At 35.7% G+C, this 15,991-nt stretch overlaps 2 protein-coding genes across 2 annotated transcripts; both read right to left on the bottom strand.

The window, feature by feature from the left end:
• Positions 1 to 6,090: 6,090 nt before the first annotated feature.
• LOC105161773 (large ribosomal subunit protein P2) lies at positions 6,091 to 7,992 on the bottom strand. The gene is made up of 4 exons (XM_011079585.3): positions 7,837 to 7,992; positions 7,630 to 7,720; positions 6,735 to 6,964; positions 6,091 to 6,355 (listed from the first exon to the last, which is right to left on the bottom strand). Exons 2-4 carry the CDS (start codon positions 7,715 to 7,717, stop codon positions 6,329 to 6,331), a joined length of 345 nt encoding a protein of 114 aa, XP_011077887.1. The 5' UTR covers positions 7,718 to 7,720; positions 7,837 to 7,992; the 3' UTR covers positions 6,091 to 6,328.
• A 697-nt stretch (positions 7,993 to 8,689) lies between these two features.
• Positions 8,690 to 14,444, bottom strand: LOC105161774 (monodehydroascorbate reductase). Its single transcript, XM_011079586.3, has 10 exons — positions 14,286 to 14,444; positions 12,525 to 12,596; positions 11,948 to 11,999; positions 11,532 to 11,612; positions 11,263 to 11,381; positions 10,955 to 11,174; positions 10,661 to 10,779; positions 10,441 to 10,566; positions 9,728 to 9,868; positions 8,690 to 9,336 (listed from the first exon to the last, which is right to left on the bottom strand). Exons 1-10 carry the CDS (start codon positions 14,334 to 14,336, stop codon positions 9,013 to 9,015), a joined length of 1,305 nt encoding a protein of 434 aa, XP_011077888.1. The 5' UTR covers positions 14,337 to 14,444; the 3' UTR covers positions 8,690 to 9,012.
• Between the last annotated feature and the right edge of the window lie 1,547 nt (positions 14,445 to 15,991).

Consider the following 15,991-nt stretch of genomic DNA (forward strand, 5'->3'; position numbering starts at 1 on the left):
TTTTGCTTCATATGCCCACGTATGTATTTTACATGTTTTGCTAGTATATGCAACAAAATTTATTTATTAAGAAAATAATTTGGCATGAATACCATTTAATTGCTATTTGTAACATTATAAGATTTAAGGCAAACATTTTTATTTAATTCCATGTATACATGCCATTATAATTCATACTAATTACATGGTAACTTATATGTAACTTAATGTTAGTAATGTTTCATGTCATTTTTACTTTATATCATATGTAATACATATTATTTTACTTTTATGTATATGTTGAATATTATGCTAAAAGTGCATATTAACTTGTTGTAGCTTAATGGCCAATCTCACAAAATTGGATTTCGTTGCTCTTGATGTTTCTGGAAAAAACTACCTATCATGGGTTCTTGATGCCGAACTACATTTGGCAAGTAGCAAATTGGGAGAAACAATAAAAGAAAATACTGTTGCTTCTGAGCAAGACTGTGCTAAAGCAATGATTTTGCTTCGTCATCATCTTCATGAGAGCCTGAAGTCTCAATATTTAACAGTCAAAAGTATTTTTCAACTCTGGAAGAGTTTAAAGGATCGATTTGACCATCAAAAGACTGTAATCTTACCACGTGCAAGATATGAGTGGATACAATTGCGACTGCAAGATTTCAAAATGATTGCTAAATATAATTCTAAAATGTTTCGAATTGTATCAAAGTTGAGGTTATGTGGAGAAGATGTGACGGCTGAACAAATGTTGGGAAAAAACATTTTCTACTTTTCATGCATCCAACCTTGTACTCCTGCAGCAGTACAGGGAACGTGGGTTTCGACATTACTAAGGATTTCGACATGCTTGTTGATTAGATTTATCCCAAATGTTATCAGTATGTTTCCAGTATTTAGTTATGTTTACTTTCATTTGTAGGGTATTTCTTCTATCGAGTAATGCTTTTATATTTTATGAATGAAGTGTTCCTTTTACTTATTATATGTCTATTTCATTTATATAGAATGGATCAAGCCATTACAAATCTCAATGACAAGGAACATTGTCTTGTTGATAGTGCAACTACGCATACAATTTTGAGAAACAAGAAATTTTTCTCAAGTTTGTTAATGACAAGAACAAATGTGAGTACTATTTCAGGAGTTAGTAATCTTATTGAAGGCTCCGGAAGAGCTACAATCTTGTTACCTGAAGGAACAAGGTTACATATCAATGATGCTTTATATTCGAGTAAATCACAAAAGAACTTATTGAGTTTCAAGGATATTCGACAAAATGGTTTTCATATTGAAACTATGAATGAAAATGGTATCGAATATCTGTACCTTACAACATATAAAACTGGCCAGAAGCAAATTTTTAGAAAGAATGAGAACATATAGTTCTGGTTTATATGGCACATTGATAAGCTCCGTTGAAACACATAGTATCACTAACCCGAAGTTAGTTGATCAAAGTATTTTTACTTTGTGGCATGATAGACTTGGCCACCCAGGTAAAACAATGATGTATAGGATTATTGAAAATTCACATGGACACCCACTAAAGGACCTGAAGTTCCTTGTTAAAAGCAATTTCATATGTTCGGCTTGTTCTCTTGGAAAATTAATTACAAAGCCATCTATGACAAAAGTGAATGTAGAATCTCCTATGTTTCTTGAACGAATTCAAGGAGACATATGCGGGCCAATAACACCGTCATGTGGGCCATTTAAATACTTTATGGTGTTGATTGACGCATTAACACGTTGGTCACATATAAGCTTGTTGTCAACACGAAATGTTGCTTTTGCAAGACTGTTAGCCCAAATTATTAAATTGAGGGCTCATTTTCCTGATTATCCTATTAAAAGGATACGGCTAGATAATGCGGGAGAATTTACTTCTAAATCCTTCAATGATTATTGTCAATCAATTGGGATAGTTGTAGAGCATCCAGTTGCTCATGTACATACTCAAAACGGCCTGGCAGAGTCGTTAATTAAGCGGTTACAATTAATAGCTAGACCCTTATTGATGAGGTCAAAATTGCCTTCATCGGCATGGGGGCATGCAATATTGCATGCAGCGGCTCTAATTCGTCTTAGACCTACCGCTTACCATAAATTTTCTCCATTACAATTGGTCTCCGGAAGAGAACCAAATATATCTCATTTAAAGGTGTTTGGTTGTGCGGTGTATGTCCCGATACCCCCTCCTCAACGAACTAAAATGGGGCCACAACGGAGATTGGGAATTTATGTTGGTTTTGAATCTCCCTCAATTATTAAGTACCTTGAACCAATGACCGGTGATCAATTCACTGCTAGGTACTTGGATTGTCAATTTAATGAGACAGTATTCCCGGCATTAGGGGGAGTAGATAAGGAGATTAAAAGGAAAGATATTGCATGGAATGCAACATCTATGTCTTTTATGGATCCACGGACAAATGATAGTGAACTTGAAGTTCAAAGGATCATACATTTGCAAAGTGTTGCAAATAGGCTACCAGAAGCATTGATAGATACTAAAAAGGTCACAAAATCATATATTCCGGCTGAAAATGTTCCAGCTCGTTTAGAAGTCCCTGAAGCGATTCTTAATAAATCAAATGCATCTGAGTCACAAATACGCCGGAAGCGTGGTAGACCACTTGGCTCTAAAGATGCAAATCCTCGAAAGAGAAAGGAACATATCGTCTCAATTAATCATGATGCTAATGTGACCACTAGTGTCTCTAAGGATAAAATCCCTGAAGCGGTTTTATCTGATGACTCCAAAAGCAATGAGCAAGATCTCGAGGACAGTTACGAGATGTCTATTAATTATGCTCATAACAGTTTAGGTTGGTATCGTAAAGAAATTGAAATGAATGATATTTTTGCCTATTCTGTAGCCGTCCAAATCATGGATGAAGATGAAAATGATCCTCAAACTATGGAGGAATGTAGACATCGAAATGATTGGAAAAGTTGGAAAAAGGCCATACAAGATGAGCTAGACTCGCTAAATAAGCGAGAAGTATTTGGACCTATAACTCCAACACCAAAAGGTGTCAAACCTGTTGGCTATAAGTGGGTGTTCATACGCAAGAGAAATGAACGAAATGAAGTTGTAAGGTACAAAGCTAGACTTGTGGCCCAAGGCTTTACTCAAAAGCCCGGAATTGATTTTACTGAAACATATTCACCTGTAGTGGATGCTACCACACTTAGATTTTTAATCAGTTTATCAGTAATTGAACAACTACAAATGCAGCTCATGGATGTGGTAACTGCATATCTGTATGGGTCATTGGATACAGATATCTATATGAGAATCCCTGAAGGATTAAAATTGCCTGAAGCATTACAGTCAAAGTCTCGTCATATGTACTCCATCAAATTGAAAAGGTCCTTGTACGGACTTAAACAATCAGGACGTATGTGGTACAATCGTCTTAGTGAGTACTTAATAAAGAAAGGATTTTGCCATAATCAAATAAGTCCATGTTTATTCATAAAGAGGACAGAGTCGGGATTTGTAATCATAGCTGTGTATGTTGATGATTTGAATATTATTGGATCTCCTGAAGAGATTCGACAAGCAGCTAATTACTTAAAAAGTGAGTTTGAGATGAAAGATTTAGGCACTACAAAGTATTGTCTCGGCCTGCAGTTCGAACATACTAAGGGTGGAATTTTCATTCATCAATCGAACTATATAGAAAAAGTCCTTAAGCGTTTTCATATGGACAAAGCTCATCCATTGAGTACACCTATGGTAGTTCGATCGCTTGATGTTAATAAAGATCCATTTCGTCCTCCAGCACATAACGATGAGATTTTAGGTCCAGAAGTACCATATCTCAGTGCAATTGGTGCATTGATGTATCTTGCTAATAATACCCGACCAGATATAGCATTTTCTGTTAATCTACTAGCAAGATATAGTTCAACACCAACAAAGAGACACTGGAATGGTGTTAAACACGTGCTACGTTATTTACGTGGAACAAGTGACATGGGACTATATTTTGAAAGGCATGATGATGCCAAAACAACCAAATTAGTTGGTTATTCGGATGCGGGGTATTTATCTGATCCACATAAAGTTATATCTCAATCTGGATATGTATTCATGTATGGTGGAACTGCTATTTCATGGCGTTCAACCAAACAGACTTTGGTAGCCACCTCATCAAATCATGCAGAATTAATTGCATTATATGAGGCTGGGCGTGAATGTGTATGGCTTAGATCACTAATACATTATGTGCATGAATCATGTGGACTACAATCAATCGAGAAAAGTCCCACAGTAATATATGAAGACAATGCGGCGTGCATCGCCCAAATCAAGGATGGTTATATTAAAGGCGACAGAACCAAGCACATATTACCAAAATTTTTCTCCACTCACGAGCTTCAAGTGGAAGGCAAAGTTGATGTTCAACAAATTTCATCAAGTCAGAACTTACCAGATTTGTTTACGAAGGCATTACCAGCAAAGGTGTTCAAACAACTCATACGTAATATTGGCATGCGACACCTGAAAGATATCTGCCTCAATTGAGGGGGAGATTATACAACTGTACTCTTTTCCTTAGCCTTGGTTTTTATCCCATTGGGTTTTTCCAGGCAAGGTTTTTAACGAGGCAGGATGTATATGATAAAGAGGTATGCATTCAAGGGGGAGTATTATATATAATATGTATATATGAATGCATACACCTCTTCATATTCTTTTTTAATACCCATTATGTTATACACCCTTTTGTATCCCCCATTATAATTTGTAATTAAAATAGTTATGATGTATTTTGTAACCACAATTTTGGTGGTCTATAAATACCACCATGTATTTCATTTGTAAGGTGATTTTGTAGTGAACAAAGAAAGTTTGTTGGAGAAATACATATATTTTACTTTATATTCTATTAAGAGTGATAGGCTAATAAACTTAGAATTTCTCTAAGTTTATAACACACATCAATTTAATTTTTTTATAAATTTTTAATTTTATCCTTCATTTAACATTACTACTTATATTTTTGTATTGGTAAAAAAATAAATATTATATATTTATATATATATGAACAAAGATTAATATTATTATATTTTTTTTTTACAAACATAAAATTATTACATAAAAATATTAAAATGATGAGAAAATTGAAACTTTGCGTAATGCTTTTACTAAGGTCAATATTTATTGTTCAAATCATATTGAAAGGAAGTCAAACGCACACGATGAATTTTTTTAAGGAGTATAAATATAATTTATAAAATCTTTAAAAAATATATATATAATTTCACATTTTTTTAAAAAAAATTAAGTATAATTATCCTTATATCAAGAACAACACCATGAAAACACAAAGACAAAGGAAAATTTCCCAGGTATAGTTTATCAGGCACATTAATTGCCGACAGTGCTGGGTCATTTAGTTTGCTGCAAATAACTGCAACCAACACCACAGCCAATAGTAGCAAATAAGTGACGGCTTTTGTGCAAATAACAGGTAATGGCTGGGAAAGATTTAAAATATAAATCTATCTCAAACTCAACATAAAAACTCATTTGAATTGAATTCGTCCATTTTAACAAATCAAATGTTATTTTTCTAAAAAAAAATGTTAAATCAGTTTTGAAGCCTCAAGCTCAATTCAAATAAAACTCTTGGCGCTTGGTTCGTATTCAATCCGGATAAAACACTTTCGTGTTTGATATCAATTAATAATTAAACCAAAGTCAAACCCAAAATTTTCAAATCCAATAATAATACAAATAAACCAAATAATAATGTATTCATCTCGAGTCAATTTGTTTGCATCCCTTGGACATGAAAGTGGACAAACAGGACAACTTTACAACATATGCTACATAAGTGTAGTTACGTAAATCCATGAGAAACTTTCAACTAAAAAATCTATCGATTTCATTGGAAGATTTCAGTAAGCCTTGGCAAGATATCAATCATTGAAGAACCAACTAAACATAAAGGCATATTGGTGAATTTGAAATCTGAAAAGACTCACATATATGCAGACCTTAAATTCGTTATTCAGGCCAAGATGATTATTTGTTGAGTACCACGACCCATAAAAATGCCAGCTCCATCACAATAAAGTTTCAAGTTGCATCGAAATAAATTTTGTTAATTAATGACAAAACTCGTATCTATTAGTCAAAAATTAATCCAACTATTGGGTGTCCTGAGATGCTTAAGCTTCTCACAACTTTCAAACTAAATAAACACCAAAAGTTAAAACACAAAGGGGTAGCAGAGAGTCCTCAAACCCCCAAAAAAAAAAATGAAGAACCTACTGAAGGGGAGGGGATCAAGATGGTGTTCCATACAGGCACCAAAATCCTCTAGTCAAAGAGACTGAAGCCCATGTCCTGCAGCAAGTTTAAGAGAAAGTTGATACGAGTATTAGAGACGGGCAAGCTAAGAAGACATAGAAACAATGCAAACTTAATCATGAGAAAGCATTCTTTCAAAAGGCAGCTCGAAATGCCACTTGAGATATTGTCTTGAATTGGTGACAATTCCCAGTATGCCATCATACTAGGCAACAAAAGATAAATTCTTTCCTATGCAAATCACATGCATTGCAGCATTAATTACAACAAACTAACAGGAAAAAATCTAGAATTAAGGATCTCAACATGAGTTTTCATCTACAACATCATAGGACAATATAAACCAATTGACGATACAGCACATTGAAAGGCGATATTTAAAACTATGTAAGTAGAAATACACGGAAAGACTTACATCATCAGATTCCTCTTTCTCCTCAACTTTCTCTTCTTTTTTGGGCTCAGCTGCAGCTGGAGCAGCAGCGCCACCACCACCAGCTGCAGGTGCAGCTACAGCAACAGCACCACCACCAGCAGGTACAGATGCCAACTTCTCTCGCCCAGCTGCAATGAGCTCTGTAATATCTTTTCCCTTGACTTGTGTCAAAAGGAGCTCAATCCTGTCATCATCAGCTTCAGCTCCAACTGCAAATAGAGTACAAAAAGATGTCAGATGTAATCAGAAGTAATACCTAGTCACTGTGTTGAAATTAGTGGAAGGCCAAGGTTGTCTCAAGACAAAACTCGGACAAAGCTGACTCAAGATTGTTGTTCTTTGTACACAGAAAAGACCAAAGTAAAAGTTCACAACACTGTAGGGGAAACAAGAATAAACAATCTTAATAATTCTTAGTCAATTTTTCAAAGCCAAGGATCCAGTGTGATACAGAAGCTACCTTGACAAATCTGACAACAAGCAAACAGAACAACAAAAACCTAACCATTCCAATGTAGCTCCATCAAACAAATATCAGTGATGTGTATCATCTTAAATCTAACAAACAAATCATATGGGCCGGTATTAGACATATAGGAGAACGCAAATACGATACGCAATATACATGGGGAGAAACAAGTATCAAAATTGAAACACATAAGCATGCTAGTTCACAAGTAGTATAGTACATCAGCAGCGACATTATTGCTAAAACTCCACTACCCTAAAACGAGGATGATGAATGTTCACTGCAAAAATCTCAAATCTATGAAACCTCAACAAAATATTTCGATAATCGACATTAGGTATCAGACTTAAAACTGGGCGCTATAAGCATACGCATGTCAACAATCATTGAAAAATTCATTCTTACCAGAGTTGAGGATGTTCTTCAAATCATCGGCAGAAGGGCTGGCATTACCTCCCAGCACGGCAAGCAAGTAAGCTGCTATTACCTTCATCTTCTGCAGGAAATGTCGACAATGATTTATTACAACTAATTCACGAAAAAGATGTAGCAACAATTTACAGTGTGCACGGTGTGTGTATGTGTGTGGAGATAGAGGGAGAGAGAGATTACTGTTTGGATCGGCAGCCGAAGACCGAGCAGAGACGAGGTGGAGAAAGGGAATGGTATGCAGTGATGGAACTGAATATACAGGGGAAGGTTTATACAGCTAGGGTTTCGGTGTTGGTCATTTTATTTTCTGTCTATTACAGTTTTGCCCCATTGGTTTTCTTTCGTTTACCTATTAGGCTAATTCTGATATTTTGCTAAATATCAATTCACGCCCACAGTTTAGCTTTAATGTTTGTCTGGTACAGCTATTTTCTTTTAGTAATATTAATTACATATTTCATCAATATCAATAAATTGATAACTACATGGATTGATCAATAAACTCATATTACAAGTTTATAATATATTCATATTATAATAAATTCAGATTAAATGAAATAAATACAAATTACAATAAATTTGTGTTATGTGAGACGAATACGGGCTACACATTTGATCCCATAACTTCTAATGTATTCACGAGACCTTTTTCACAGCCATTAATGTCCATAAAAACGCATTAAACAAGACAGTCAACATGTTTTTCTCTAATTTCTGATCAAGTTTATCCAACTAAATGGTATTTTGTAGTAAAAAAGAAATAGAAACGACGGAAGAAACCAAAAAAAAAAAAAAACGTAAAAAGCGAGATCAAGTAATTTCGCTTAGAATCATAAACTAGCCAATACCTGTGTAATTGCGATGAGGAACAGTATATCTTCAATCAAAAAATGGCATCAGATCAAAACAAATTCTTTTTTTTTATATATAATACGAAAAATTATTCAACATCGTAACAAACAAATAATGATCAAGGGAGGTGGCAGGCAATAATTGGATAAGGAAATTTGTATTCTTGTTATTTAAGGAAGAATGAAAGTAAATATCACAAGTAACACTTATATTTGGAAGGATACAAATAATAAAGTACAACATTATGTTATTTTTTCCCTAATATTTTTCTCAATAAATCCAAGACACACACAACGTACAAGGCATCTACTGGGACAGCAACTGATAGTATCATGTAGGTCGGACAGCGTTATTTCCAAGGAAATACTTTAAGATCAGTGTATCCATATCGAGAAATTTAGAGGAAATCCAGCCGATCACTGGCAGATGAGACGCTGTGACAAAGCATAGTCTACATTGTATGGAACAAACCACCACAGTTTCTACTATGTCCAAAGAATAATTTCAAATTTTACTGGCAAAGATGAGACCCTCAGCGGCTAACTGATCCAAGCTGCTCACTGGAGGCTGGACCCTTGCAACTTTAGCAATCGCGTTGTTCTCTTCGGCAGTGCCACTCTCCAAAAAGGCACCAACTACCTTCCCATCTTTTACCCAGTATGATCCGAACTTGTGGTTAGGAGATTCTGGGCTGCTGTCTCCAAAGAGCACGGTCTCGCCCACGTTGTCACCGTAGAACTGCCATGATAGGTCAAAGGAACGGGAATAGAAATATGGAAGGTAGTCATATTCACTGATTGATTTTCCTTGTTCGCTTGCGAAAATTGCCTGCAAGATAGCGCATGTGTCAAATCATAGGCATACAGAAGAGATTTGCAAAAACTTCCCATAGTGTATCGCCAACATAACAATCAATAATTTTATAAGAGGGGGAGCACTGATTCGAATAATGCATACTTAGACCAATTTTACAACCTCTACCACTAAAAGCATAAACTAACTCTGAGTTTGATATTTCATTAATGTGATAGAGTCACAGACTCACAGGGTCACAGATGGACTACATCAACTAGCGAATTGAAAATTTATATGCACCTAGCTTGACGGAGTATTCAGTTCTTATCACATGACGAGCGAGGCAACTTTTGGCACATAGGAGTTCTTGTATAGTCCAAAATAAAGAGAGATAAAGATATGTATTGGATAAAAACATGCATACCTTTACAGCCTGTTCTGCAGATTTGCGAGCATGATCAACATGTTCAACTCTTCTAGTCTCTCCATACAATTTCATAGGGAAGGTGGCAACATCTCCCACAGCATATACATCAGGAACACTTGTTTTGAAGAAAGCATCTGTCTGCAGAAAAGAGAAAAAAAAGTAAAGGGCCATTTTAAAATTTCAAATAGTCTCGACATTATCCTCATAAGAGAATGAAGTCAGGCAGTCATGATGACTATAAGTGCAGAAGGTTGCCTCTCTCGTGCAGCCTATTCCAAAAAGTTGGGCTTTGCTTCTCTTCTTTTAGAGAAGAGAGAACGTTCTCGCACAACTGTCACTCGGACAGTTAGCGCTGAGAGCATTTGAAATGAGAAGAATACATAGTAGAAACTATAATTAAATTTTTCTTTGGGCAAGAACTATATTTAAGTTGAGACAAACTTTGCTCAAAACTCTAACATATATAGACACATAGACACATATATATACATATATGAAAGTGCTCCATAAGAAAATCAAGATTGAAGTTCTAAGCAACACTAATTCTGTTGGTTTTTGTTGGTGTATGTTGGTTTTCATTATAACCATTTGCCTGAACCTTGATACGCCATCAATATGAAGTGAGCACATTTTTTTAACATGTTAATGACAAAAACAGTAACAATGAAATGAGGTCAGTTAGAAAATGGCCAGTGCGTGAAGTTGGATACCTTAATCCCACCCTTCTCCTCGTCAACATGGTCCTTAAATAATGTTGTAAGTGGCTTTCCACCTACACCAACAACAACAATGTCTGCTTCTAGCACCCTACCATCCCTAAGTTTTACATTTGTAACCTGAAACATGTGAAAAAGAATCATGACACGTCTAATGAATTTTTTCAAGGCATAATTAGTCAGTGGATTAGGTTTCATAGGCTTCAGAACTCACTTCCCCATCTCCATTGGTGCCAAATCCAACAGCTACTGTGCCCTTGATGATTTTGATTCCCTTTTTTGCATAGTAACCTTCATAGAAGGCAGCTATGCCAGCAGTAAATAGCCTAGGCACTATAAAAAACATACATGTTAGCAGCTGCAACAGCAGCATACATTACTTGACTCACTGATTTAAGGTATATCTAAAGCACTGCAGCTCAATATCATTTGGTTGCCTTCACATTTAAATATAAATCAAGTAACTGAACAAACTTATGAAATGAAAAATGTAATAATTATAACTTACTGCACCAAGGTTCTGGGAAAACCATGCTGACATCGAAATTATTGATTCTCAAAGCTGCACTTAGCTCCAGACCTATGTATCCTCCACCAACAACTACAGCCTTGCCATTTTTCTTTGCTTTGATTGCTTTTACAAGTTCATCAGCTTCATCAATTTCTCTCAGATAAAAGATGTTTTTAGCATCAGCCCCTTGTACACCAAAGTCAGACAATCTAATGACCTGAATCAAGCAATACACACAATCAGAAACAGCTGTCAACATGTAAACCAGACTAAAAACATATATTTAATAAAACATAATACTTAACAGTAGAACCAGTTGCTATTATCAGTATCTGATACTTAAAGGTTTCACCAGCTGCACTTATCAGTGTCTTTGAAGCAAGATCTGCTTTGACAATTTCTGTGCTAAGTACCAATGATATCCCTGTAATTCATCAGAACAATCTTATGTAAGAAATATGGGAGCGATCTCTTAAGGTAAAATACTGCAGAGGCATCCAATGATCCATGCCTTAACACAAACAATTATCCACAGTACATCTAAATTGATATATGATTAAGAAGAAGAGATTACCTTTCTCAGTGTACCACTCAGGAAGCAGCCTCTCTCCACCACTTCCAACACACACATGAAAACCTGGAAGTCTTGCCGTACCTGGAGGAGAATAAGGTTAAATACAGTGGAGGTGTTGCTGTACATTTGATGGGACCAGATGGACACCGGTCAGAGCCAATGGGTGTCAAAATGCAAGATAGATGTATGTCTCAAACACGACATAAGAATTGCCTCTTTGGGGAAAAGAAAGATTTAGCAAGAAACCCAGGCACAAGTAATATATCATTCAAAATTTCAAATTTCAGAGATATCTCTCCGGTATGCATATGCCCGTAATCGAGACATCATCTACAATCTATAAATACAGTAGAATAGTTGGCGGTATACATGATCATTTTGTCTTTCACTAACATACTGAAGGTAAGCCAACTTACCCTCAGGAAATAGGTATGCCTTGCTAAGTGCTGGACGTTCATAAGGTGCAACCTGAAACCATCATTAAGAAAGAGCATTAACGTTCAGCACAGAAAAGCATGCATTTTTCTTCCAAAAGACCAGCATCCAATAATATGGATAAAAAATCTGGATAAGTGAAGACTCGAAGAGCAGGTAAGAAGTGCAATTATATGTTAGCGAAGAGAATTTCAAACATAACAGAACAAGAATCTCACTGTTAACATATATAATTCATTTAAGCATAGCAACAGGATTTAGTAAAATGTTGGAGTAACTGAGCAGAATTTTCGAAGTAGAAGAATGTCATAGGAATGAGGAACACAAACCTCCCAGTAAAGAGGAGGGCCCAACAATTAACACTCGTCAAGCGTGTTTTAAAACAAAAAGAAATGGAGTAAACCTAATATCTTTATATTTTTTTCAATGATCGACAGAATTTAGTAGCAAATTGTCATGCTCATGGCCAATGGAAACCTCATACAAGCAAAAAGCTAAAGTAATCAACAGTTGTTGAAGAAATATAATAATTCTTGGTAAACATCTTTGAGTCCATACCGCCTCTTTGGAGATGATAGCCAGTTCACCAGGTTTAACTCCCTGCTTGGCAAATTCTCTAGCAGCATATCCCTGAAAGGATAAACAAAATCAAACTCAACGGCCATTATGAGACAACTCTTGCAATTTCCACACGGAATCTACTGCATATAATGTTTGTTTTAGCTCATATTGCTGCAGTAACACCGTATGCTCCACATATTGGTCCAAATTAAGGTTTTCACATTTTAAAAACTTTTCCATATGAAACTAAACACAGACATCACAAAGTATCATGTAGTTAGTTTAATCAGGCTCATTAAGATCATCAGTGCGAGCATTAATTTTATCGTGCCTGAAAATCAAAACTTAAGAAAATGATCACAAATAAAAATATGTATTTAATATGTAAGTGGGTACAATCTCTATCTAAATCTCTAATTCTTCTCTTCAATAATGTATTTGACAAATTCGAAGGTAAAATCTTTTTGTATTGCCCTTTGACTTGGTTTGAATTTCTATAATGTTAATTCAAGAGCTTACGCCAGTAATCCCGAATTAAACACTATAGTCTTGACTTTGGATTTAAAGATTTGGAAGTGGGTTTATCACTTGGAGTCTTCTTGAGGATATATCTAGATATTATAACGTTAATTCGAGGATTTAGCGCATGTAATCCTGAATTAAACGCTATAATTTGTGGCGCACCTTCGACAAACAACTCGATCTCCGCTTTGAACACCTTTGACTATTCTTAAACTCGAGGAACTACGTAGAGAGAATTATTTAGACTACTTCGCTTTCTTGAGTCTTCGTTCTCTATCTGTGTGTTGAATGAGTTCACGAACCCCTTTATAGGTGTCAAAGAGGTAAAGTTGTGATGCACTTGAACACCTTTTGAATTATCACTTTATAATTTAATTTTAAAAAATAAATACATTAAATATTTAGCAAGATATGATTGGTTAGTTTAACATTAACTCTTTAATATTTGTATTTCTTTAAAGAGATATATAACAAATTATTTGTCTTGATTAATTAGAGCGTACATGCAGTTGCCCCACGCGGCGCCGTCTGATTGAATTGGATCCTTGACTGCAAGACACAATTTAATTGGCCAAAATACTTCAATTTTGATACTTGTCGGCCGTTAATTTAAGATCTGAGTATATATTAAAATATCAATTAAATTAACTATTTACACTTAAATTAATTTAGTAAATTCCAAAATAGAAATTACACTTATCATCCTCCAATTAGGCATGAAACGTTACTTGTCTACAATCAGTTCAACCCGTAATAGACACTGACTTCTGAAATTCAAAATAGTTATTAGAAAAAATTACCATAGAACTGGCAATCAGCAAATATTGACGAAACTGAAAAAATATAAATCTCACTGTTGCACAAAAACATAAAATCCGAAATCGATATGCAAACAAGATGAGAATGTCCAAATCTAGTGATAATAATAACTCATTGCATCTGCATAATTGTTAGTCTACAACGGACCAACAACAGAATCAAGGAAGACGAGGAGATAAACTTAATTGAACGAATAGTCCCAGTTATCAGTAGCTCCGACAGCATTTCTTCTTCACTTTATTCTTTCGAATCGAAAAAAGAAAATGAAGAAAAAATCATTTCAGCATCGAAGACAAGGAGAAATTAAACATAAAAACAAGACAAGTAAATCATCAAGCAACCTAAATAACAGTTCAACACACAGAAAAATGAAAAACTTAAAAATTCAAGTTCAAAAGCAGCGAAGAGAATACTAACCGCAGCGACGCCACCACCGACGATCACGTACTTGAATGACTTCTCAGCCATCGATCGGATTAAATTATGGATGAACAACGGTCCGTCACCGGATTTTCAGATTTCGTCTCAGTTTGGGGAGTTTGGTGAGAGTTGTGAGAAGATAATTTTAAATACATATGCATTGGGAGGCGGACGGTCGTGATTGGTTGAGGATTGGGACGTTGAGGAAGTCAATAGCTCCCCTACACGTGGCGTGATATTTGCCGTCAAATCTGCTGACTGTGCAATTGCCACGATGCATCTAGTAATATCCAACAGCTCTACGTACACACACAAGTGGAACGATTCATTGCCTACATATTTGTGCTTAAGAATGTTCTCTCACGTTCCATTTGTCACATTCTCTCTTCAGGCCGTGTTTACTTGATGGAACAGAATATCCTCACTTATGATTGATTTGAGACAATCAAGTGGATTGTCCTAGATGGGACAGGCTACATATATATTTACTAGGTCATAAAAAATTCACAATATATTCGTCGAAACGTATTTCCAATCTCAGATTAAGTGGGATCATTTAATTGTAAAATTATTTTCTTATACCCTTGAATTTGAATTCCACATTGCCTACCCTCAGTCCTAGTTCGTCTTTCCCCTCTTTTCTCCAATTCTGTTTTTTCCCGTTCGACACTTTCAAGCGAAGATGGAGCATTTGCCGGTTTGGATCAACGGCACAACGTCGACCACAATCTTCCGCATTCTTGGTGTGCTAGCCATGGCATATGGCAAGCTGAGAACTCCGGCACCAACCATGGCCGTGACGGTGTGAAAGGTCGAGTACCAACACTTTGCCTCGCAAGGGGGGCTGTTTTCTGCCCGTTTCTCATCCGACGGAACTTCCTGCAACAATGCCTACAAATTAGTCACTACATAACAAAATAGTGCCACTTTTTCTAGCTTAAGATAACTGATGGTCAAAACAAGAAAGAAAGAAAACAACTCACTCTGCGCTGTGGAAGAGAAGGGCCAGTTTTTCTAGTTTAAGAGAACTGATGGTCAAAACAAGGAAGAAAGAAAGCAACTCACTTTGGGCTGTGGAGGAGAAGCTGAAACCATTCTTGCAACCTTACCAACAGCTAGCACACCAAGAATTTAATTTGCTAGGTGTAGAAGGACAAATCTGTCATTTCGTATAGCTTTTTTGAGGTATTAAAGGCAAAGCACCCGAGCTTGAAAGATGGGATAGCTGGTCGGAATTCATATCCCTGCCCAGTTGGCCGGATTCATATACCATGTTTCATCCAGCATTATACCAGACTTGCCCTTTAATTATAGGGCCTCACATTTCGCAGGTAAACAACCTAATGTGCGGGATTGAGCAGGATTTCCTGCTTAATCTTATGTAGTAAACACGGCCTTAGTATATGGCAGGCGATATCCAATCTTAGTCGAGTCGAACATTTTCTTATTTATATTTGTTTGAATTGTTAATCGAGTTTTAAAAATTATATTTGAATATCGTTTAATTATTAATCTAGTTGAACTCAATCAATATTTAATGGGATCGAACACATAAGTCAAATTTGAATAATTTAATATTTTTAAATATATTTTATTATTTTTTTCGTTAATTGAATCAAATCCTGCCACACTCAAAAGTTTATCGAATAAAAAATTATGTTCAAGTCTGGTCTGTTAAACTTAATAAGTCAAGTTCAAACGAG

Source organism: Sesamum indicum, linkage group LG5 (assembly GCF_026168435.1).
Source record: "Sesamum indicum cultivar Baizhima isolate 11 linkage group LG5, ASM2616843v1, whole genome shotgun sequence".
NCBI lineage: Eukaryota > Viridiplantae > Streptophyta > Magnoliopsida > Lamiales > Pedaliaceae > Sesamum > Sesamum indicum.